Source organism: Phacochoerus africanus, chromosome 14 (genome assembly GCF_016906955.1).
Source record: "Phacochoerus africanus isolate WHEZ1 chromosome 14, ROS_Pafr_v1, whole genome shotgun sequence".
NCBI classification, from domain to species: Eukaryota; Metazoa; Chordata; class Mammalia; order Artiodactyla; family Suidae; genus Phacochoerus; species Phacochoerus africanus.
In genome coordinates, this window is record NC_062557.1 from 5,025,091 (window position 1) to 5,050,002 (window position 24,912).

The following is a 24,912-nucleotide window of genomic DNA, read 5'->3' on the forward strand; positions in this document are numbered from 1 at the left end:
AGGAGCTGGTGCTAAGACGTGACGGAACACACAGAAATCGCAAGCAGGAGTCGGCGTCACAGCAAACAGGAGGATGCCCAGCCCCGAAAGCCTCAGGCGGCAGGCGCGGTGATGACCCAGTGTGCAGAGCGCCTGAAGGGCGTAAGGAGAGAAGGAACACCAAGGACAGCGTGCGACACAGTCCCAAGAGGCTGTTTTAAAAGAACCAAATAAAACCCGTGCAGTGAAGATGCTCATCACTGAGGACAAGACCCGGCGGAGACGCCGCACGGCAGGGTCGCCGCAAGCACAGGAGGGCGCCGTGTGCACCGCAGAGCAGGTCGGAAGAAGGGGAGTGGAGTTGGCCCGAGGACTAGGGACGTGCTCTAGAGGGGCCGGCGAGGGGCCGGGCTGAGTCTGATGCGGCTCCCGCGGGACAAAGAGCGTCTTCGGAGCAGCTCGGGGGAAAGGCCAGCGACACCCCGGGGTCGGCCGTGAGAGCGGCCAGCGTCCGAGGCCGGACGGGATGGAATGAGGTCGTCCCTGTGCTGAGCAAACAGAAGTCGTGGCTTCGTTTTCAGTGCCCAGCTTATCACTCTGTCGTGAGGACCCAGCGCAGGCACCTTCAGCAAAAGAAGCACTTGCTTCATTCGCTAACAGACCTTCACTGAACTTCAGCAAGAAGGACGCGGAAGCCTGGGGAGAGAGAGGAATTTGCGCAGATGGGTGGTGGCGCGAACGTCAACCTAGGAAACAGTGCCCAGTACTGACGTGGGGAGAGTGGCAAACTACAGTCCTGGCGTTTCCCGACAACGGCAGGGGAAACCGGGGAGGGGTGCGGTGGCATGAACGCCGTCTGAAGTCGCGGAACTGTTCGGGAGGAGGGGGAGGTACTCACTTGCTCGAGACCGCGTTTCTGCGTCAAGTGGACGTAGTGACATATTAAAGGTGACCTTTCAAAAACTGGCGATGGGATCGAAGGCCTTCAGACCAATAGAGGGGAGACACTGGGGATTATAGAACTAGGTCATTCCCCAGCAATCCCTCTCCTGGGCGTATGTGGGGGCCACGCTTTCTTTGAAAAAGGCACGTGCTCCCCTGTGTGCGCCGCAGCACTCTTCGCAACAGCCAAGACCTGGAAACAACCTAAATGTCATCGACAGAGGAGCGGGTGGAGAAGATGTGGGTGCACACACAGTGGAATACTCCTCAGCCATCGAAAAGGACGAAATAATGCCATTTGCAGCAACACGGATGGAACTAGAGACTCTTATGCTGAGTGAAGTCAGTCAGAAAGACAAATGCGTGATAGCACTTACATCTGGAATCTAATATGCGGCACAGATGAACCTTTCCACAGAACAGAAACTCATGGACTTGGAGAACAGACTTGTGGTTGCTGAGGGGGAGGGAGTGGGACAGACAGGGAATTTGGGGTTAATAGATGCAAACTGTTGCCTTTGGAGTGGATAAGCAATGAGATCCTGCTGCGCAGCACAGGGAACTCTATCCAGTCACTTGTGATGGAGCCTGAGCGAGGAAGATGTGACAAAAACTGTGTGTGTGTGTGTGTGTGTGTGTGTGTGTGTGTGTGTGTGTGTGACTGGGTCACTTGGCTACACAGCAGAAGTTGACAGAACACTGGAGATCAGCTACACAGCGGAAGTTGACAGGACACTGGAGATCAGCTACACTTGGTCATTTCCCTAGAGAAAAAGTGAGCACAGAAAAAGTGTGGTAGATGGAAAGCCCTACAGGCAATGGAAATAAATCTGCCCGGATCGCAGTGAATATAAACCGAGCAGAAGTCCAGTTCCGACCGAGGCCCTCAGGTCGGAAGGCAGCAGAGCCCTCGGCGCTCAGCGGAGCGTCACATCCAGCCCATGGCCTGACGCCCGTGTCTTCCCAGGTCTGCCAGGGCTGGAAAAACATCTGCCCCTGGGGGGTCTGTCTCGGGAAGCTGGTGGGAGGTGTGCGTCGCCAGAACGGGAGTTTTCTGGGGTCAGAAAGCGAGACCCCACACAGGCAGGCTGTGGGAGAGGCGGGCTGGAATCCTGCGGCCTAGGGTCTCCAGGGAAGAGGCAGGCCCAGAAGCACCCGAGGGCTGCTTGAGCGTGTTTGGCAAAGCCGCAGCTAGCTCTGACAAAATCGTGATGGGTACACGGCTGGCGTGTGTCCACGGAGCGCTCGGTCCCGCTCTGAGCCTTCTTTGCTCCGTTCCAGCCCAGGGACGTTGCTGGAGTCAGAGCTGCAGCCTTGGACAGACGGGCTCAAGGTACGGGGTTGTCAGGGGACAGACAGGTAAGAAACAGAGGGGACAGCCATAATTATAATAACTTGGGGCTTAGCGGTGCCAGCATATCATTTATGTATATGGGTAAATGTGCAAACTAATTAGAAAATGGCTGTCTTAAGAGAGCACTGTTGAGACAGTAAGACAGGGCATTGCTGTTCTGTGGTACTTTTCTTTTTTTAAGTATTTACTATTTTTAGGAGTTTCCTGGTGGCACAGCGAGTTAGGGATCTGGCGTTGTCACTGCTGTGGCTGGGTTGCAGCTGTGGCCCTGGCCCAGGGACTTTCACATGCCAAGGGTGTGGCCAAAAAAAAAAAGGAATTTACTATTTCAAACCAACACTGTTCAACAGAATACAGTATGAGCCACTGTGTCATTTAAGATTTTTCTTAGGAGTTTCCGTCGTGGCTCAGTGGTTAGCGAATCTGACTAGGAACCATGAGGTTGCGGGTTCGATCCCTGGCCTTACTCAGTGGGTTAAGGATCTGGTGTTGCCGTGAGCTGTGGTGTAGGTTGCAGACGCGGCTCGGATCCCACGTTGCTATGGCTCTGGCATAGGCTGGCGGCTACAGCTCCGATTCTATCCGTAGCCTGGGAACGAAGGAGCGGCCCAAGAAATGGCAAAAAGACAAAAAAAAGATTTTTTTTTTAGGAGTTCTCGTCGTGGCTCAGTGGTTAGTGAACCCGAGGATGCGGGTTTGATCCCTGGTCTTGCTCAGTCGGTTAAGGATCCGGCGTTGCCATGAGCTGTGGTATAGGGTGGCAATTGTAGCTCCAATTAGACCCCTAGTCTGGGAATCTCCATATGCTGTGAGCATGGCCCTTAAAAAAAAAAAAAGGGAAAAAAAAGATTTTTTTAGTGGCCACATTTAATAAAAAGTTAAAAAAGCAGGTGATATTGGGAGTTCCCATCGTGGCACAGTGGAAACGAATCCGACCAGGAACCATGAGGTTGCAGGTTCGATCCCTGGCCTCACCCAGTGGGTTAAGGATCCAGCATTGCGGTGAGCTCTGGCGTAGGTTGAAGACTCAGCTTGGATCCCATGTTGCTGTGGCTGTGGTGTAGGCCAACAGCTGTAGCTCTGATTGGACTCCTAGCCTGGGAATCTCTATGTGCCACAGGTGTGGCCCTAAAATAGCAAAAAAAAAAAAAAAAAAAAGCAGGTGATATTAATTTTAAAATATTTTATTTAAGTCCAGATAGAGCCAAGATACTGTTTGAACGTGTACTGAATATAACAAATGTTGCCGAGGTAGTTTGCGTTCTTCATCCCATCCTGTTTGTGTTAGAGCAGCCAGGTGGGGGCCAGGGCGGGTCTGCCCCAGGAAGGGTAGACCCTGAGGCTCCTGGGGGGTCTTGACGATGTGCAGACTGAGCCTGAGGATGCCCTTGCTGGAGGGTGGTTCCTGACCCTGCGCTCTTCCTTTTACCCAGACACCCCTGCTCTTCAGCTCCCCGCTGACGCGACAGCTCTTCTGCGTTCTCTGGGAAGTCACATCTCAAAGACAGAAGCTGCGGTGCTGGGCTTCTCCTCCCTCCTGGAACTTTCCTCATAGATCCCGTTGGCAGCACCACTCAGCATCTGCCCGGATTTCCCTGCGTTCTCTTAATGTAGTGATCGGAGCTGGGCTTAAGGTCTTTGAAAGGCTGGCGGGCTCAAAACCGAATGGCCAGACGGCCTCACCTTTCCGAGGAGCTCTGGCTTGTTTTCCGAATCGGCCTGGTTGCTGGCTCTCAGGTCCCTGTGCCCTGTGTGGAGCAGTTCTTTTTCTGAAGTGTGTGTGCCCAGCCCTGCGTCAGAGTCCTGCGTGGGCCCCCACCCCCACAACCCCCGTAGGCTGCTGCTTAGCAGCCAGTGCTTTAGAGTTTGGGCCCCGGAGAGGGCGTGCCTTTTGCCTAGGTCGCATCACCTCCATGTGTTGGAGGAGCCTTTTCTGCCCACCTTCTACCTGGTGGCTTCAACCCCCATTGGCACAGTCTTGATGGAGGGAACGTGACTCTGTGCCCCTGCCAGATAGAGTTGTGAGGAGAATTCCATGCGCCTGGATTTCAGATCATCTCTGATGGGTTCCCGAGGCCAGAGGAGGTGTGGTCTTTGTCTTGGGGACCTGGGGCCAGGAGAGGTGGTTACCCGGCACCCTTCTGCAGATAATGGAAGTTTTCATTCTGCGCCCGTGTCTGCTCTCCATCTGGCAAAACATGAGCATCGGCAGAGAAGAAAGCGTTCCTGACTGCTGGGCTTTCTACCCCAAATCCATTTCCACGCATCTTCTATCATAACACAAGCCCCCACATTTTGTATTTAGCTCTTAGTTAAATGAAAAAATTGGAGTTCCCTGGTGGCTCAGTGGGTTAGGGATCCAGCATTGTCACTGCTGTGGCACAGGTTCAGTCCCTGGCCCAGGAGGTTCCACCTGCCGTGGGTGTGGCCAAAGAAACCCTACGCATAAATGCCTTAGAAGAGTAGGTAGGTTGTGTTTGTCCGTGGTGTTCAAGCAGACAGGATCCTCTTAGGATGTGTTGGGCTGCAGTCAGAACCTCCAGAAGTCGTGGTGTTTCTCTTGGTTTTGAGAAGGTTAGGAACTTGTGCTGTTAAGAGTGAAGGTATATGTATTTTAATGTCTGTTTCTTTTTCTTTTTCTTTTTTTTTCTTTCTTTTTTCGGCAGTGCCCATGCCATGTGGAAGTTCCTCAGCCAGCAGTGACCCGAGCTGCTGCAGTGACAATGCTGGATCCTTAACCCACTGGGCCACAAGGAAACTCCTTAGTGTCCCTTCCTTCCTTCCTTTTAATTTTTTTTTTTTCTCATTTTTGGCCACCCTGTGGCATGTGGAGTTCCCGGGCCAGGGATCAGATCTGAGCTGCAGTTGTGACCTATCCTGCAGCTGCAGCCACACCTGATCCTTTCCCCCTGGGCCAGGGATCAAACCTGCCTCCCAGCACTGCAGCGACACTGCCAATCCCATCATGCCACAACGGAGACTCCTTTATTGTCTGTTTCTTAAACAGTCGTTCTGTCTGGATCCTTGGAACTCAGCCCTCAGGTTTCAATCAGTGGAAAGCTGTGAGGGTTTTTAAGGGCCAACACTGATGGGTGTCTCGAAGCTGTTGGTAGTCCCTGCCTCCCATTTCTTTCGTTATCCTACTTATATAACTTCTGAGAATCGGGAAAGGCTGTGTGGTCAGTGGGTTTTTCCTACCACACGCACACATGCGCACACACAGGCCCCTAGGAGGCTGCTTTTCCTTGCTTCTCCTCCCACTTCCCACCCCTTCCGCAAAGGACCCGGTTTCTGTGAAAGCTGCCGTTGTGTGCACCTGGTCTCAGAGCTCTGCGTTAGGGCTCAGGGTGAGGGAGTCCAGCCGGGCGATAGCACATGAGGAAGGGCGGGCGGCTCCCCACTGCCAGCGGCTGAGGGTCCTCAGTCCTGCCCCGCAGGACCCTAGAAAGGGCGCGGGGCTGTGGGCCCTCGGTGCCATGCCAGCAGTGCCCGTGCCTGTGGGTGTCAGACACCCACCCCGCCCCGCAGAGCTGTCCTGTGAAGTGGTGGGCTGCTGTGCCTGAGGCTGGGGAGCCGAGCCGCTGGGCCAGGGTGCCAACCGTGGTCAGTGCACAAAGACTTAGGTGTGCTGGGAACCTACCCTTGAGCAGCGGGTGCTCTGGCTGGGGAAGCAACTCATGTATTAAGGGGTGGCTGCCAGCTGGGAGTCTCTTGCCGGGAACTGGCTGCTCGCAACTCTTAGGGCTAAAGCAGGGGCACAGGTGGGAGCAGAGGCCAAGACCCTTCAGCCTGCCTGCTGCCAACAGAAGTGGCAGAGGTGGCTCAGCTAGGGACTCCAGGTTGCTGTGTGAGACCCCTGGCCTTCTAGAGGGGGCCAGGCTTCTGGCTCCCCCGTTCTGTGCTGTGGGCGCCTCCCAGGTTATCTCTGAATCATCAGACTCTCTCTTGGCAGCATCCTGCCTGACCAGTTTTCGTTTTGTTTTGTTTTGTTTTTTAGGGCCGCACCCATGGCATACGGAGGTTCCCAGGCTAGCAGTCGAATTGGAGCTGTAGCTGCCGGCCTACACCACAACCGCAGCAACGCCAGATCCGAGCTGCGTCTGTGACCTACACCACAGCTCATGGCAAGGCTGGATCCTTGACCCACTGAGCAAGGCCAGGAATCGAACCCTCAACCTCGTGGTTCCTGGTTGGATTCATTCCTGCTGTGCCAACAATGGGAGCTCCCCTAGCCAGTTTTGAATGTCTGAAAGGGGAGCCCTTCCCCAGCCTCCCTCCACTGTGGCTGCCGCCTTGCAGCCGTAGTTCCCAAAGGAGCCACCCCACTCCAGTCCCTGCTTCCTGTGTGGCTGCCGCCCACATCACTCCCAGCTGCTGGGCCTCCCAGCAGTGTGGGCACTGCTGACCACTCCTTTCTGCCACCTGTCCCCATAATCGTGGCCCCTCTGGCAGCCACTGCCCAGGGCACACTGGCCTCCGTCATGGAGTGGAGGCCTCACTGAGGAGGGGGCATCTGAGCACTGACTTGGGCGGCTCTCTGGGCAGGTTGAGAACCCGTGCTCCCTGCACCTGCTGTGTCCTCACCCTCCTCTCGGCTCGTCCAGCGCCAGGCACAGCGTCTGACCCCTAGAAGGTGTGGAGGTGTTGAGGGAGCGTGTGGAGGGAGGGTGGACGGGCTACCGACCATCCCCGAGCAGCATTTAGCAGATGTCAAAGGGGGCACACCCAGACCTCCCGCGGGGCAGCCTCTGTCCCTGCCCAGCCCCTGGGGAGGAGAGGAGAGGCGTGTCTGGGCTCAGGCCTGAGAACGGCCTCCTGTCGCACCCTCTCCCCGTGGAGTCCCGGCTTCGTTCATCCTCGGCCGGGCCGGGCTGTTTCCATGGCTCGGCATGTGCCACACACATCCCGGGGCCTAGCCATCAACACCAGTGCCACAGGCCTGCCGTCACCCTCCGGTGGCTCGTGGCCCTTGCGGGAAGGGCCGTGGCAGAGCCCTCGGGGCATCCTCATGGGCTCTGTCTTCCTCCACGTGGGCTCGCTGCACCGCGAACTCGGCCCAGAAGCGGGCTGCTAAGTACTTGTGCCTAATTTTGTCAGAGCTCTTGGCTCAGAGGCCCCATCCTCTCCTGACCTCCTCCTGGCCGAGGGAAGGAAGATGGGCCTGTCGAGGCTGCCACGGGCAGTGGAGGCCGTGCCTGCCGACCCCCGGCGGGGCCGCCAGTCTGGGGCCGTGACACCGACGTGCGGATCGGGCCGAGTCAGAAGGCTGTCAGCGGTCTGGGACCCGCTGGCCGGTAGACCGTCGCTCTGACGCGAGGCCCCGGCTCGCTCTCCGTCCCGGGCGCCCGGGGTCTCTTCCTCCTTGGCTTTCTGCGCTGTCCCCCGACTCCTGCTTCCCTGGGTGGGGCTGGGGGGCCATGTTTGCAGCACCCTCCCCTGTTTGCCTTGGCAAGATGTCATTTTGGAATTGAGGCAAGTGGAGACCCGGCACTGTTCTGGCACAGCCGTCCTGGGGAGGGTCCCGCTTACCTGCCTGCTGGGTGGCTCCGGGAGGCGGCGGGGCCCCTGAGCTCGCAGGTGCGCGGGAAGATGAGCCACCCTGCCCTCCTGCCCCCACGTCACTGGGGACCTGGCCCCTGAGGAAAGACTCGGCCCTGCAGGGCTCTGGTGTGTTATTTTTACTGCCTTTTCCTCCCATATCTGCATGTTCAGAAATAGCAGTGCTGAGTGAATCCCTCTCAGTCTGAGTCCGCCTTGGAAGGTAGGATGCATTTTGCAGAGCATGGCTGTCGGTCAGCAGCTGATTCTCAGCATTCCGGTGTGTGGACCGCAGGAGCCCCGGATGTTCTGGGTGGAGGTAAGGCTCGGTGTCACGAGCCACTGCGGGGCCGCTGTGGGAGTGAGGCCCCAGCTCTGCTGACCAGGGATGATGTCATCCTGAAGATGACGTCATTTTTCTGTGGGTTTGCAGTGGGGGAGGTGAGGAAGAGGGAGCAGCGGGAGCCGAGGTCCCGGTCCTCTTGGAGGCTGGACTGGGCAGGGACCGGCCTTCCTGCCGGGGCAGTTTGCTCTCTGGCTTGGGGTTCTCGCAGGCGGGGAGAGCCACGCTTTACACACCAGCTCTGTCCCATCCAGTAACCCAGCTCGGAAAGTCACATTCTTGTGGCCTCCTTGTGGGCCTGGAGCTGCCTCCCCTGGAAGTCCTTGTGGTGGGAAGCGCGCACCCTGGGCGTCCAGTGATGCTTGCCGGCGGATTCTGCTCTCTGCCGTTTAGGCAGCAGCTGGCCTGGGCCGGACCCATGGCTGTTGGTCAGCAGGGTCAGGTATCCACAGCTGTCCCGGCGCTGGGGCTTTGCTCTCGGTGTCTGGAAACTGACCTAGACTGGGGTCCGGGCCGCCTGAGCAGAGGTCACAGTTGGAGCTGCATCGTTTGCAGGCCCTGGAGCCTGTGTGTCTGTTCGGGCCGAATCGCAGGAGGAGCGTGGCGGGGATGCTAAAGGGTGGACGTTGGCTGAAGCTCACTTTCCTGGTTATTTTAATCCACTTGATTTTGCACCTTGATCCCCAGATTTCGGCCTCAAAATATTTTTTTTTTGTTAAAAGCAAATGTCCCTAAGTTGTCAGGTCCTATTTTGTTTCAGGAGAAAGGGAAACATATAGCTGAAATAAAATTATTTTAACCAGACCGATATCAGACTCACCCACAGAGAAAATAGATTCCTGGCTTCACCCAGAGGTTCATTCAGTAGGTTTTGGGGTTAAAAAAAAAAAAAAATCAGGGGAGTTCCCGTCGTGGCGCAGTGGTTAACGAATCCGACTAGGAACCATGAGGTTGCGGGTTCGGTCCCTGCCCTTGCTCAGTGGGTTAACGATCCGGCGTTGCCGTGAGTTGTGGTGTAGGTTGCAGACGCGGCTCGGATCCCACGTTGCTGTGGCTCTGGCGTAGGCCGGTGGCTACAGCTCCGATTCAACCCCTAGCCTGGGAACCTCCATATGCCGCGGCAGCGGCCCAAGAAATAGCAACAACAACAACAACAAAAAGACAAAAGACAAAAAAAAAATCAAGAAAAAATCTGTTGTTTTTGTTTTTATTTCCTGAGCTGTACCTACAGCATGTGGAAGTTACCAGGCCAGGGATCAACCCCTGGCCACAGCTGCAACCAGAGTCACAGAAGTGACAACACTGGCTCCTTACCCCGCTGAGCCATGAGAATCTGTACTTTTACAAGAGCTGAGGAGTCTCTTAGCTGCCTTAAACCTACCTAGTCCTGGTCCCAAGGGACCTGTGGGAGCTGCCTCCGCTTTTCTTCATACTCCTGCTACCTCAGCGCCGCGAAGTCACGTGTCCAGACACCGCCCTTCTGGGCTCACGGAGCCGTCGGTTGGCGTCCACCAGTTGCCCTTCAGAGACCAGGCGCAACCCGCTACCTTGTGTGTGTGTTGGCCAACCCGCTGCCTTGCGGTTGCTGATTTTAAGGCTTGGTGTCTAGAAGTGCGTGTCCAGGAGTTCAAATAAGTGTTGCTCTTGCACTCTCAGGAAGTGTGTGCACCTCCTGATTTGTGATAATGTGAATTCTGGCTGAGTCCTCCCTGCGTAGGACCTGGAGGAGCCCAGAGGAAGGACGGATGTTTCCACCTAATTGTACAGAGAAGGTAACTGCGTCCTGGTGTCTGTCCACTGGTTACCCCCCTACCCCCGGCACCTGCGGGCGTCGTGGGCCGGCGAGGCTGTCCTGGGCTCCCTCCCTCCTCCCCTCCCTCCCTCCGCATTCACCCCAGCCTGAGAGCACCCAGAGCCCTGGACAGCACCTCCTCTGGGGTGGCTGCCCTGCCCCCAGCTCAGCACCCTCTCGTTCACTCCTGACCATACCTGCTCATCGCCCAGGTGGGTGCACCTGTGCGCATTGCAAGGGGAAGAGAGGAGTTCTTGCTGTGGCTCAGTGGGTTAAGAACCCAACGCAGTGTCCGTGAGGATGCAGGTTCCATCCCTGCTGAGTGGGTTAAGGATCTGGCGTTGCCTCACACTGCGACATAGGTCACAGGGGCGGCTTGTATCCAGTGTGGCTGTGGCCATGGCCTGCTGCTGCAGCTCCAGTTCCATCCCCAGCCTGGGGACGTCCCTGTGCCGCAGGTATGGCTGTAAAAAGTCAGAGAAGGGGGTGGGGGAGGAGAAGGTCGACCACACAAGCCAGAGGGTGGTCATCTGCGTCGCGTCAGAGTCCTGTGGGGGTTCCTGAACCAGCTCCCCGACACTGAAATCCTTCAAGTTAGTAATTTAGACTTTTTTGTAATGACATCTAAATCAAGAGGCACCTGTACATTCATTTTTGCATCTTGTTTCAGTCTTCGTGGATGTTACTTATTTCACGGGTGTGTTTTCTCTCACTGGACTCTAAGTTCCCAGGGAGAGAAACCATCAGGGGCCTGGTCCAGGCTTTGCCCTGTTGCTCTTGTCACGGGGCCTTCGCAGGCCAGGTGGGCCAGGGCCATCTTCTCCTTTCCGCCAACCCCTGCCCCGGGTCGGGTGGGGTCTGTGGGGATGCACATTCCGAATTGACCAGCCGCATGGCCCCTCGGCAGGGACACAGGGACAGGTGCTGGGCAGGTCGACTCTAGGGCTCCTAGAGATGTCGCCGGGCTGGAAGGGCCTGGGGCTCATCCCACCCAGGGTTGCCCCTCTCAGGTGAGGCGTCTGACGCCCACAGAGTCAGGGACTTAAAGCTGGGGAGTGGCACCGCAGTGGCCCCTGTGGGACCCGGTTCTTGTCTCACGCGCCTGCAGGGCTGGAGCGATGCTTCCTCTCAGCCTCGGGGTTTCTTCTTTTTCACTCCTGAGGATTAGTCCTGCTGGAAGGAGCCGGCTTGGGTGAGCTTTGCAAGAAGCGGTGGCGACGGGTGGTTGGTCAGGTGTTTAAGACTTAGCGGTCAAGCCAAGAGGTAATAGCAGCCCCCAGGAGCCATTTGGTCTGTGCCAGACACCAGGCCAGTTGGTGCCCGAGTGACAGCCACCACCCTCACTGGCTCTCTATTTCATCTGCCTTGAAATAGTAACTGCAGGTGTTTGCGAAACAAGCAGAGGTGTGTGTGGGTTCAGGCGGGTTGTGTTCCTTCCATGTGGGGTCCCTTAGAGTTGAGGTGGGCCCGGCCTGCCCCACTGGGCTCAGACACAGTCCCCTTTTTGCTGTTTTTCTCTCCCCTTGCTGCCTTTAAAATACCAGTCAAGGGGTTCCTGTTGTGGCTCAGCAATAACAAACCTGACTAGTATCCACGAGGATGCGGGTTCGATCCCTGGCCTCGCTCAGTGGGCTAAGGATCCGGCATTGCTGTGAGCTGCGTTGTAGGTCACAGATGCAGTTCGGATCCCACGTGGCTGTGGCTGTGGCTGTAGCGTAGGCAGGTGGCTACAGCTCCAATTGGACCCCTAGCCTGGGAACCTCCATGTGCCACGGGAGCGGCCCTAAAAAAAAAAAAAGCAAAGAAAGAAATACTGCCGTTCAGTTTCCCACCTTTTAGTCGTGCCCCTTTCGGAGGGAGGCCTCAGTCTAAAGCTCCCCGTCCATGCCCTCCTGCTAACGCGGGAGTCCCAGGCTGTTCTGTCCTCTGTCAGGCCAGGTTGATAAGCCCAGGGCCGAGACAGCGGGCACAGTGCCGGGTTCTTTGTCCGGGTCAGCTCTGGCCACCGGAACGCACGTGCCGCACCCCAAACTGCAGCGTCTGCAGAGACCCAGCTCTGCGGCCAGGCTCCAGCTGACCTGCTGCCGGGCATGGCTCCCGGTCCTTCCCCTCACTTGGCAGGCAGCTGGACTCGGTCCCCTTGGACAGGCCGTGCCTCTGGGCCATCCAGCAAGCTGGCAAGCCGAGCTGCAGTTTCCAGGCAGTGATGCAGTCATGCTGCATTGCCCGACCCCGACTACAGGCTCTGGTCCGCAGTGTGCCATCAGAGAGAGGTCCCTGGGGACGGGGCTGTCCTTGGGGCTTGAGAATATAGAGGCCTGGCTGATTCTCACCTGAAGCGGGTGGGGTGGCCCTTGCCCGCATCTCTGAGGGACATTTCCCACATGTAGCCTGGCCCTTCCTGCCCTCCCCTACCTGCCATTTAGAAACAGGAGTGGGTTTTTTTTTTGGCTTTTTAGGGCCACAGTTGTGGCATATGGGGGTTCCCAGGCTGGGGGGTCGAATTGGAGCTATAGCTGCTGGCCTACACCGCAGCCACAGTAACATGGGATCTGAGCTGCATCTGCGACCTGTGCCACAGCTCTTGGCAACGCCAGATCCCTGACCCACTGAGTGAGGCCAGGGATCGAACCCACGTCCTCATGAATACCAGTCAGATTCATTTCTGCTGCGCCACAATGGGAACTCCCTAGAAACAGGAATTTTTGTGTCTCTCCCCAGCTCAGCAGTGTATTTACTTGTATAAATATTTTTGGGTATTTTCATTTTATCTCCCCTATCTAAATGTAAGTTCTGTGAAGCCAGGGCACATAACCTAAATATTTGTATTCTTGTCTCATTCTGAATCCATAGAAAACACTCAAAAACTATTGAATTGATTGACCTTAGTCTTTGGTTTTAGCAGAGCTTCTGTTGAATGGTTTCCATAGCATGTGATTGACAGAAGTTTCCAGTTAGGGGCCCCAGCGTTTGTCTTTTCTTCTGCTGCCCAGCCGTTTCCAGCTGCCCAGGCATGTCAGGCCTCTGCCATTTGTGTTTGCTGTCAAAACCTTCCATCCTCAGGTGGGCAGCTGGCTGATGGCTGGATTATTAGGGACGCGGTCACGCAACGGTCACGAAAGTTAGTACACTGGCAGACGCTAGACTCACTGGCCCCTCATACCCCCAGATCCGTTCAGAACTGGAAGCTGGGGCGTAGGGAGAAGCTGGAAGAGGAGCCCAGCATCCAGCCCACAGTTAGTGCCGTTTCCTGCCACTCCCCGTTTGACTGTCCCGAAGGCAGCTTATTGGCATTTTGAGTAACGCCAGGAGGTGAAAGTTCCCCACCCCTGCAGAGTGTAAACTATGTAAACTCTGGATCCTAGGGGTTTGGATTGTTTGCTTGTTTTTGGCTCTGGACCAGCTTCCGAGGAGGAGAGATGCCTCTGTCAGCTTGATGTAACTGGCCGAAACCCTGGCCAGAGAGAACCAGCTGAGCAGATGGGCAGGGCGGGGGCTCTCAGACTTCTTGGAAGTGACCCACCATCGAATACTCGCTTCACGCCGGGACTCAGGACCCGTGCACGCTATACGTACAGCTGGAAACGTTTTCCCAAAACAGCGCTTAGCCGTCCTGTCTGCCGTGCACTCGGGTATCCCCTCCCCCGGCCCCCCGGCCCCCCGGCCCCGCAAGGGTGGCCGTGACCCACCACACTGATTTCATAACCCGCTGATGGTCACAGTCCTTCGGGTGAAAAGCAGTGCTCCAGGGAGCACTCATTCCATTCAAGGGTTTCCGCGGCTTCTCCAGAATTCTCGCTGTGGGATAAACGTCCCGGTCTGGGCTCCTCCTGCGTCGGCGTTGGAGGGAGGGCGTTGGTGTACCTGGGCTGCCCCTCCGCCTTCCCCCCTCGTCTCTACGCCAGATCCTTCTAAACTCTTTGAAGACTGTACATTCCCTATTTCACAGTTGTCGTCTTCTCTAGCCTTGACTCTTAGAGCAAGCACCAAAACCATTTCATTGACCTTAGCGCTGGGTGTTAGCAGATTTCCTGCTGAAAGCTCTCCTCTGCTCCCACCCCCAGAGCCGAGTTGGCGTCTCAGCCAGTGGCAGACGCCGTGTGCACCCCACCGGCGCATCGTCCTCCGTACTTGGATGCTGCCGGTGGCTCCCTGGCCCCACTGCTGGGACCCAGGGGTGGCGGGACTGGGGCCTCCTTCAGCATGTGCGCCCTCGGCCCTTCAGCCCCTCAGCCGAGGGACGGGGCGGAGCTGGTTAGGAGGCCCTGACGTTCCCCCCGCCCCCTCGGTGACCACTGTCCAGGCCGAAGCGGCGTCAGGGCCGGGAGGGATGCTATTTCTCAGGCTGTGCTTACCCCTTAGGAAGCAGGAAGCCTTAGGAATTCCTAGCACTGGCCTGACCGCGGACTCCTTTCAGGAGTCTGTCCCTAGTCCTGGCCTGGGTGGCCCGCCTCGTCCCCGGGTGTCTGCTGGCCTTGCCACGTTGCTCTCCTCCTCCCCCAGGAAGGGCCCGGCTCAGTCCATGGAGCACAACCCAAACCGGGGGCCGCAGCCAGCCCCTTCCCCCGGCTGTGATAGCAGCCAAAAGTGTCTCCAGACGTTACACGTGTCCTCTGGGGCAGAACCACGGCGTGTCCTCTGCCGACACCTGAGCCCTTCGGCATCACCCTCTGCTCAGAGGTCTGCGGGACCTCCCTCTTGCCCGGGAGGACTCCTGGGTCCTTCCCTGGTGCCGTCCCCAAGGCCCACACAACCTGGCCCCGCCTCCTGCTCCCCCTTGCTCCCCCTTGCTCCACCTCGGCCCTTCCAGCCTCTGCTGGACAGCCAGCCCTCCAGACACACCATCAGCGTCCTCACGGCAGCTCTCCCGTCTGCTTGGAGAGCTCACCCCCCAGTACACTCAGATCTCTGTCACTTGTCACCTTGGGGTGGCCTTTCCTGATCACTCACCTAAAGTAACTCTCTCGTGCTGCCCCCTGCTGCCAGCCTCTGCCAGGCACCCCCCACCCCCAATCGCCTTGGTTTTGTGTGTGACGTGTCGCAGCGCCCGGCCTGTGTGTGTGTCTGTCCTGTTCCTCGCTGCACTGGAACGAAGCACGAGAGAGCACATCTCAGCAGTGCCTGCCCTCCTCCCACAGCAGGTGCAGGAGTCCTCTCCAGGGGTCCAGATACGTTTGCTCCTCCTGTTTCCAAGGGAGGAGAGGATGTGGGTTCTGGGGTTCCCCGGGCACGTCCTACAGGTGTGGCACAGAAGTGTCCAAGCACAGGGAATTGTACTCAGTATTTTTCGTTGTTGTTCTTGTTGTTTGTCTTTTTAGGGCTGAACCTGCAGCACATGGAAGCTCCCAGGCTAGGGGTCACATCGGAGCTACAGCTGCTGGCCTGTGCCAGAGCCACAGCCACAGCAATGCAGGATCTGAGCTGCATCTGCGACCTACACCACAGCTCACAGCAACGCCAGATGGCCAACCCACTGAGCGAGGCCAGGGATCGAACCCGCGCCCTCACGGATACCAGTCAGATTGATCCCGCTGTACCACCGCGGGCGCTCCTGTACTCAGGATCTTGTGAAACCTGTAATGGGCTGTGATCTGCAAACCCCACAGGAACCGCTGTGCTGTGTGCCCGAAACTAACACAACATTGTAGATCGGCTCGACTTCAATTTAAACTCATTTCTAAAAAGCAGCTGCAGCCCTCTTCACTCAACATTTTAATGTTTCGTCACGGTGTCTTTCTTGTCCTTTCTCTGTTGGGAACCCTCTCCTAGCTGCAGCTCTCCCTCAGAAATGTTCAGCGGTCGCCCGCCACCTCCGAGCTTGACCACATCCTGGAGCCTTTATTGACTCTTAAAATCTGTTCCTCTTTCAGCTCAGGTCCCACCCTCGTAACAGGTTTTTAAAACTGCATCCAGGGTGCACCTAACAAAATAACATGGTTGTTTCATGACTTCGTCTGACTCTAGAATCTGGCATTTTCCTAGAGGGGGTGCAGGGCCTTCTGGTGTCAGCCTCCGGGTGGTGGTGCCTGTGGTCTGGGTACGTGGTCTCTCCACGATGGGATGGGAGGAGCGGAGGAGGCGGGCTGCTGAGACCTGGTGGCTTCTCCCACCTGGTGGGCTCGGCAGGTGCTCAGGGCCCTGATGACACCCGCAGTCACAGGCCACCACAGCTGCCTGCCAGGAGCCCCAGAAATGAATAGAGCCTTTACTGCGTTTGTAACCAGGAGAATTGCTGTCTTTCAGAGTGTGTGGTCCCGCCAGGACTGTGTTTTACTCTGGTCTTCTGCTCCAGCTCTGGGGAGGGAGGGGCTGGGTCAGAATGGACTCTGGAGCTCAACTCCCTGAGTTCAAGTCCCAGCTGCACCACTCAGGAGCCCTGTGACCCTGAACAAGTGACTTATTTCCTCTCTGTCTCAGTTTACCTGCCTGTAAAGACAGTGACAGCATGCTGGCTTCGTGGAGTTGTCGGGGGGTCTTGGGTTAAAACACCCCAAGTGCTGGAAAACTGCCCGGTGCATAATACACAGCAGCCACGCTGTCTCTGAGAAGAGGAGACTCCAGAGCAGAGGTGCCTTCAGGGGCCGGGGTTCTGAAAGCCTGCGTGGTGCAGGGAGTGCATGCCCAGAGCAGGGAGCCACGGTGAGGAGGCACCATTCGTGGGGCGGCGCTGGCTGATTGGAGAGGGCCCTGCCCACTGCGGTGGGAGGGCAGCTGTGGGCGAGAAGGCCGGGCCTTGCAGGTCTTCTGAGCTTCCCAGGCAACCGTTCTCCGCCCTGCCCCACACTGGAGGCCCCGCTTCACGGTGGAGAGGAGTCAGACTCTGGCCAAGGCCGAGCCCAGGTCAGGAGAGCCACACCCAGGGACACGTCCTCGGGAACCCAGGGACTGCCTGCCTGCCAGCCTCCCAGAGGCTCTGCGAAGGAAGGGAGGAGGAAAGCCGGCTCTGGCCTGGCTGCAGTGCCAGCTTTCTCTCGCTGTGCTGTCTCCGCTTCGGCCTCAGAGTGGAGTCTCGGTTGCCGCTCCGCCTCCAGTGTCGTGTCAAAGCCGGCACTGATTTGGGGCTTGTGCCTGGGCTCCTCCCTTTCTCTCCTGGCAGCTCTCGGGGACCGACCCAGACTCAACTCGGTCTCCTCTCAGGGTCCCTGGGCCGGCGAGGCAGCCACAGCTCCACCAGGCCTGGCGTCCCCTCCCGCCCCACACAGCTCAGTGCCTCTCCTGGTGGACTTTCCCCTCACTGCAACTTCTGGTTTCTATGGCAACTTGGAAAGACCTGCAATTGTGTTTGGAGGTCCAAAATGGGAGCAGAGGTTTGAGACAGGGTGGGGCAGCACCGAAAATACCATGTCCCGGGCCAGCGATGTGGGGCCCCGAGGGTTTCAGGGTAGGAAGGTCTCTGCATTAGAGAAATGGCACCATCAGCCCAGCACACCCTTAGCAGAGCTCCCCTGGCCCCTCGCAGCCTCCTGGGATCTTGGAGCAGAGGAAGAGGCTGCACTTGTGTGTGTAGGGGTTGGGGGTCTTCTGCCCACGCCTGGGGGCCGGTGGGGGCCGGTGGAGCCATCGCGGCCCTTGCTGGCGGAGTGCTAGCGGTGTGCCAGGCGCCTGTTAATCCTCTGAGCCGCTCGGAGATGGCTGCTCTCACCCCAGCGTATACACGGGCGCTTCGCTGAGGCTCCGGTGCCGGCCTGGGTAAGTGTCCGGCACGTTCTACACCGCGGCTGGCTGTCCTTGGAAACAGGGGCTTGTGTCCCTGTAGGAAAATCTGCCGCCTGCTGATGGCCAGCCAGCCTGCTGCTTCCCCACGACTTCTCTGTAAGTCACGTCCCACTGAGAGCAGGCTTGGTTAGCACCATTGCCAGGATTTCAGTGACCTGGAGCCCACGTCCCCTTTTCAGCACCAGCTCTCCTCTCGTGGAGGGCCCCTTCCAGGCCCTGGGGCCTGCGGTGGAGACAGTGATCTGTGGTCTTCGGTTGGGTGTTTGCAAGAACAGCTCTTCCATCCCCGTAGTTTGAGGTCTTGGAGGTGCCTGTGCAAAGGAGGTGGGCTGTCGCACAGCCCCACCTGTCACCAGGACTCGGTGAGGCGTCCCAGAGGAGCGGCCCCAGCAAGGAAGACGCGCTGGCCCCGTGGAGAAGCGTCTCCCACCCGGGCTGTTGGTGGAGGGCTGGTCAGTGCTTGCTGCGCGCCGAGCCGGACTCCGGAAACCACGGTCCCAAGAGTCACTCGGCAGCCTGCAGGCCCCGCCGATAAGGAGCAGCCTGCGGCCGGTCGGAGAGAGAGCCCAGATTAGAAGGTGGTGCGGGCGATAGCAGCCTCACGGTGCCCAGCATCCTGCGGCTCCTTCCACCGCCCCCCCCTTGGTGCCCACCAGCAGGGGCGAGGGCCAGGCGCTGGCGGAAGCTGGAGCAGGGGTTCCACTCCGCCCGCTGGAGGACGGCCGTTCTGTTGTGAGTCTAGACGAGGCCGTACGTGGTCTGGTTTGAGCCACACTTGGCGGAGTGGTCAGGATCGCCTCCGGTGAGCGTGCTGTTTGCCTGGCGAGCACGCTGGTGCCGCCTTCTGCGCTGGTGCGGTTAGAGGGGCTGTGCCGACTGGGAGCCAAGCTCGGGCCTCGGCATTTGTGCACTTAGCTGTGTAAGCGCCACGCTCCTCTACGTCAGGGGAGCTGTGCCCTCGTGACTTCGGAGGCCGCGCTCTCACCCCTGGGCTCTCTCCCACAGCTGAAGCTGGAGGACCGCTCCGTGGTGCCCCGCGACGTGGTCCGGCACATGAGATCCACTGTGAGTCCCGGGGGCCTGGGGCTGGTCTGGGCGGGCCTCCGGGTGGCCGGGGGGGGGGGGGGGAGGCCGGCCGGCCGGCGCGGGCAGGGCCTGGATGCCGTCTCCTCCCCAGGACAGCCAGTGCGGCACCGTGATGGACGTCAGCATCGACTGCGCCGTCAAGCTCATCGGCACCAACTGCATCATCTACCCCGTCAACAGCCGGGACCTCCAGCACATCTGGGTGAGCCGCCCGCCCGCCCCTCGGGCCTCCGGTCCTCTCGGGCCGCAGAGGTCCTGCTCCTTCCAGGTCAGACGGCAGAGCCCGGCGGCCAGCTCGCTCCCTGTAGCCTGGTTGGCGCCTCTCGTGCGTCGGCCGTTCAGACCCGAGGTCAGGACACGTATTTCGGTCTCCAGCAGAGATTGCTGCTTTCCTCTCTCCTCAAGTGCCTTGTTTTGCTGTATTTTGTTTTTTCACATACTTTTTTTTTTTGGTCTTTTTTTTTTTTGCCGTTTCTTGGGCCGCTCCTGCCGCATATGGAGGTTCCCAGGCTAGGGGACGAATCGGAGCTGTAGCTGCCAGCCACAGCTACAGCCACAGCCACAGCAATGCAGGGTCTGAGCTTCGGCTGTGACTTGTATCACAGCTCACAGCTATGCCAGATCCTTAACCCACTGAGCAAGGACAGGGATCGAACCCGCAACCTCATGGTTCCTGGTTGGATTCGTTAACCACTGCGCCACGACGGGAATGCCTGTGTTTTGTTTTTAAAGAATAAGTATCTTTCTAGTAGTTTATTTGTTAAATGATTTCAAACTTAACTGAGAAATTACAGGTCCAGCTTCCTCAGCGCACACATTTCACTCCGTTTGCTCTGGCACCTGTTCCCCCGCCATCTCTCCCTCCCTCGCTTGTGCTCTCTCTTTCCCACTTTGCTGAAATATTTGAAAGCAAGCTGCAGGTAGGATGCCCTGTGACCCCTAAATACTACCGTGTGTATATTTCCCCCAAACAGGAACAGTCTCCTCTTTTTTTTTTTTTTTTTTTGCTATTTCTTTGGGCCACTCCTGCGGCATATGGAGGTTCCCAGGCTAGGGGTCGAATCGGAGCTTTGGCGACTGGCCTATGCCAGAGCCACAGCAACCCAGGATCCGAGCCGCGTCTGCAACCTACACCACAGCTCACGGCAACACCGGATCCTTAACCCACTGAGCGAGGCCAGGGACCGAACCCGTAACCTCATGGTTCCTAGTTGGATTCGTTAACCACTGCGCCACGACGGGAACGCCAGGAACAGTCTCCTCTCTAACCACCCTTCAGCGCGCAGACCAGGACCCTAACCCTAACCCTAACCCTTCCTTTCCAGCTGTCCTGGTGACAGACATCCTTTTGCCCCTCCGAGCCAAGGATTCCATCAGGAACCCTTCTTGCCTTTAACTGTCTGCTCCTTGATCTCCTCCAGTCTGGACCAGTCCCCCAGTCCTGTTTGTCTTCCTTATCCTGGGTGACCCTGTGTGGGGAGCTGCCTGCTGGGGCCTCGTGTCCAGCCTCGGGCCCTACGTTCTCAGCAGAACTGGGCTTTTCCCGGGCTCAGAACATCCCACAGCCACACTGTAGGGACATGCTTTGCTCCTGGGTCATGTTGGGCTCTGCCAAGCCTCTTCAGAAGGTCAGCATTCGCCCCTTTGCAAGTGGTAGTATCAGTTCTGAGGGGAGATGCTCAAAACCTGGCCCTTCTCCAAGCCCCCCCCCCCCCCCCCCCCCCCGCCTCGCTTCCACCTACAGTCCCCCCCGCACCAGCCCGCACTCAGATGGCCGCTGAGGGGTGGCGTCCTGCTCCCGTCGTCGCCTGCCTGCCTTTGTTAGTCTGGCGCTGATAATTCGGTCTGCTGTGTGGAAGAGCTGTATCCTCTGTCCCACTTAGTGCTTTTTTCCTTGCTGCTGTTTTGGCCGTCCCACGGCACGCGGAGCTCCGGCCCGGGGTCAGATCCCAGCCGTAGTTACCACCTGCGCCGCAGCTGCGGCGGCTCCCGATCCTCTCACGCGCTGCACTGGACCGGGATTGAATTCGCGTCCTGGCGCTGCGGAGACGCCGCCTATCCTGTTGCACCACAGCGGGACCTCCTGCCCCTTAACTCTTGTGTTTTTTTACATCAGTAGGGTGCAGAGACACCTGCCTTACTCAGTTGGTTGTGAAGTTACTACCACTGTTTGTTTTGTTGCATAAATGATCTCAGAGTTGGCCAGTAGGACCCCCTCCAAGCTGGCACCTGTGCCCTTTTGACAATGTCCTCACCATTTTTTTCTTCGGCACCTTCTTCCCGTCTTGTCTTGTTTTCTGATCCAGCCTGGCATCAGCTGTTTCTCCAAGGAGCCCCGGTTCCTTTCAGAGAAGGGCCTTGCAAAGGCCAAGCTCTGGCTGCAGGCTGGGCGTGCTGATTGCCACCCGACCCCTTCAGGGCAGCACTGAGGACACACGTCTGTGTGTACACGTGGGCACACGCGTGTCTAAGTATGTCCCTGCCTGCTCTGTGTGTGCGTTGAGATGTGTGAGTTCGTCTCAGTCCCTCCAACTCCAGTCCAGCACCTCAGGCTCCGCCCCTGCCTTTCCCGGTGGTGGGGGGCTCGCCACTGGACATCTCCGTGTGGCTGGCTGTGTACTTACACCCCTCGTCTTGTTGGTCGGTGTAAGCCGCTCCCACTCATGCGGCCTCTGTCCTTGGACACCGTCAGGCTTCTGCCTCTGAGTGGGACGGGAGCTGGGGTGCGGCTGACCTTTGTGGGGAAGGCCTGCTGCGGTGGCTGTCGGGTCCAGCCCATCTAGAGCCTTGCTCTGCCAGGAGGCGTGGGTGCCCTGGACGCCGGCGCCATCGGCCGCCGCTCAGCCCCCGTCCCCTTGGTCTGCAGCCCTTCATGTATGGGGACTACATCGCCTACGACTGCTGGCTGGGGAAGGTCTACGACCTGAAGAACCAGATCATCCTCAAGCTGTCCAACGGCGCCAGGTACGGCTCGCGTCGCCACGCGCCCTGGTTCGGCGGGGCAGCCTGGGCAGGGGGCGCGGGTGTCTTCTCGGGGCGTGCGGTGACGGGTTTCCTCCAGGGCCGAGCCGGGCTGCCTCCCGGGCCTGACTCTGACTCGGGTTTTGGGCTTCGCTGCACCCTGTCACCCAGGATGCCTGGCAGGGGCTGCCGTGGGCACTTCATGCTCGTGAAGACGCGGCGCTGGGTTAGCGGCTCTTTGTTTTAGGAGAGTTGCTTGTACCAGAGGATGAATCGTGCCACTTTGGGGCAGCTGACATATTGCCGGCCCTGGGCCACCCCGTGGATACCGACCGGCACCGCGTGGGGCCCTGGCCTCACCTCCTGTGAGGTGTCCCCGTGCATCGTGTCCCCGTGCAGACCAAGCCCTGTTCCCTGTTGCAGGTGCTCCATGAACACAGAAGACGGCGCCAAGCTCTACGACGTCTGCCCGCATGTCAGCGACTCTGTACGTCTGCTCATCCAAAGGGGGGCGGGGGGGCACCCGCAGAGCGCTGGGGTGGGGGGCAGAGGGGCACCCGCAGAGCGCTGGGGCAGGCCCAGGCTGGCCGGGGCTTCTAGGCCAGTAGGCCAGTGATTTCCTAGGAAAGGGCGGCTGTGTATCCGAACGTGTAAAAGCAACTGCCTGGTGGCACAGGTTCAAGCCCTGGCCCGGGAGCTTCCACACACCAAGGGTGCAAAATAAAAGGTATAAAAGTTTAGGTGTAGAAAGTAGAACTTTGCAGCTCGTTAACTTTCATCTCATCCTTTCAAGATCTCCCTTTCTCTTAGTGTGTATGCAGTGTTTTACTACAGCATGACTTTTTTTTTTGTTTTTTTTTGGTCTTTTTGCCATTTCTAGGGCCGCTCCTGCGGCATATGGAGGTTCCCAGGCCAGGGGTCTGATCGGAGCTGTAGCCACTGGCCTATGCCACAGCCACAGCAATGTGGGATCCGAGCCCCGTCTGCGACCTACACCACAGCTCCTTAACCCACTGAGCGAGGCCACGGATCGAACCTGCAACCTCATGGTTCCTAGTCGGATTCGTTAACCACTGCGCCACGACGGGAACTCCTATAGCTCCAGTTTGACCCCTGGCCTAGGAACTTCCATGTGTGGCCCTAAAAAGAAAAAAGGATTTTTTTAACTAAAAAATAAAAAGGGGAGTTCCTGGCTCAGATCCCTCATTGCCGTGAGCTATGGTGTGGGCCGGAGACTACAGCTCCAATTAGACCCCTAGCCTGGGAACCTCCATATGCCACAGGAGTGGCCCTAGAAAAGGCAAAAAGACAAAAATAAATAAATAAAAAGGAAAGAAAATACAGGGGCTCAGACAGCTTCGAGGACCCCTGCCGTCTAGAGCTTTGGTCCTGAAAGTGTCGCCCCTGGGACAGTGCCGTTGTTGTGGCCTGAGAGCTCGTTCGCAGCAGGATGGTTCAAACGTGCGTTTTATAGGCTCCGCGGGCATTATTTGTATGCATCTGAGGCCCGGGAGGTGCTGCCCTGGAGCCTTAGGGAGGTGGCGTGTGGACAGCATGGGGGTGCAGGTGGGGGGAGCACCGTCCCCCAGGAGGACCGCTCACAGGGACTTTCCTCCGGCCCCCAATCCTGCAGGGCCTCTTCTTCGATGACTCCTACGGCTTCTACCCAGGCCAGGTGCTCATCGGCCCTGCCAAGATCTTCTCCAGCGTCCAGTGGCTCTCGGGGGTCAAGCCGGTGCTCAGCACCAAGAGCAAGTTCCGCGTGGTGGTAGAAGAGGTAGGGGCCTGGAGCGCCTCCCGGCCCGGAAGTGGCCTGCTCTGAGGATGGAGGGACCCGGGCTGTGGTCAGGGGGTGACCAGCAGGCCAGTGACCCCCCCCAGCCTGACCCACCTGGGCCGAGCAAGGTGGGAGGGTCTGCTGGGCCCAACTGGTGGCGAGGAGGCCGCGGCGACCCCCTGGGATGGGGCTGCGGGTACAGGCGGAGCCTGCTGGGGGGTCCGGTGGGCCCTGGACAGTGCTTGGAGAGAGAGGGTTGGACCTGGGCCCCTCCCGCCCGCCGTCCCAGGTGCAGGTGGTGGAGCTGAAGGTGACGTGGATTACCAAGAGCTTCTGCCCAGGGGGCACAGACAGCGTCAGCCCCCCGCCCTCCGTCATCACCCAGGAAAACCTAGGCAGGTGAGCAGCAGGCCACCCGCCCCGCAGCCCCCCGCGGCGTCCCCTGAGCAAGGCTGCGGGCTGCAGGCCCCAGTGTGGGGGGCCGAGAGCGCCATGACCCAGCCCCCACGTCTTCCCGCTTGCAGGGTGAAGCGTCTCGGATGCTTTGACCATGCTCAGCGGCAGCTGGGGGAGCGCTGTCTTTATGTCTTCCCAGCCAAGGTAGAGCCGGCCAGGATTGCCTGTGAATGTCCAGAAAAACACTGCGCCCAGGGGGAGGGCTCTATGGCCAAGAAGGTATGTCCTCGGGGCTGGGGCGTGGCGGGCGTGTGAGGAGCTGGCCCTGAGCCATTCCCACGGCCGGGAAGGTCTGTGCTCTGGGCCTTGGGGGGCAGTGCCGACCACCCTTGCAGGCCAGTTAGGTATGGAGAGCTGTCGTCCCCCGGCCCCCGCTGCCTGGGGTCTGGCCGCGCCGCCCTGCCCTCCGCAGCGCCGCCTCCCGCTCTGCCCTGCAGGTGAAGCGCCTCTTGAAGAAGCAGGTCGTGAGGATCATGTCGTGCTCCCCGGACGCCCTGTGCCCCCGGGACCACTCCATGGAGGACGCGGCGGGCAAGAAGGGGGCCGCCAAAGCCAAGAGCGAGACGGGGTCCACCAGCCCCGAGGGCACGCCCGGTGGGTCCGCCAGCCCCGAGGAGATGCAGGACGAGGGCCCGGAGGAGGCGCAGGAGGCCGGCGAGCAGCTGCCCCCCTTCCTGCTGAAGGAAGCGGGGGACGACAGGCTGCACTCAGCCGAGCAGGACGCGGATGATGAGGCCGCCGACGACACGGATGACACCAGCTCCGTGACCTCCTCCGCCAGCTCCACCACCTCCTCCCAGAGTGGCAGTGGCGCAAGTCGCAAAAAGAGCATACCCTTGTCTATCAAGAACCTAAAGCGGAAGCACAAGCGGAAGAAGAATAAAATCACTCGCGACTTCAAGCCAGGGGACAGGTAAGCTCAGGGGTCCCTCCGTCCCTGCAGAGCGTCCAGCTGGAGACTGGCCCCG

General features: G+C 58.6%; 1 protein-coding gene across 2 annotated transcripts in view; it reads left to right on the top strand.

Annotated features, from left to right (window-relative positions):
* UBE2O (ubiquitin conjugating enzyme E2 O) overlaps window positions 1-24,912 on the top strand; it is a 58,974-nt gene that overhangs the window by 25,237 nt on the left and 8,825 nt on the right. The window contains exons 2-9 of one of the 2 annotated variants that reach the window (XM_047756568.1): window positions 18,670-18,729; window positions 18,842-18,952; window positions 21,617-21,714; window positions 22,135-22,198; window positions 23,345-23,488; window positions 23,778-23,887; window positions 24,013-24,088; window positions 24,382-24,857. In XM_047756568.1, the coding sequence (XP_047612524.1) occupies window positions 18,670-18,729; window positions 18,842-18,952; window positions 21,617-21,714; window positions 22,135-22,198; window positions 23,345-23,488; window positions 23,778-23,887; window positions 24,013-24,088; window positions 24,382-24,857 (1,139 nt within the window). Of the gene's footprint in view, window positions 1-18,669; window positions 18,730-18,841; window positions 18,953-21,616; window positions 21,715-22,134; window positions 22,199-23,344; window positions 23,489-23,777; window positions 23,888-24,012; window positions 24,164-24,381; window positions 24,858-24,912 lie in introns of both variants that reach the window. The other variant, XM_047756567.1, reaches the window with a different exon arrangement.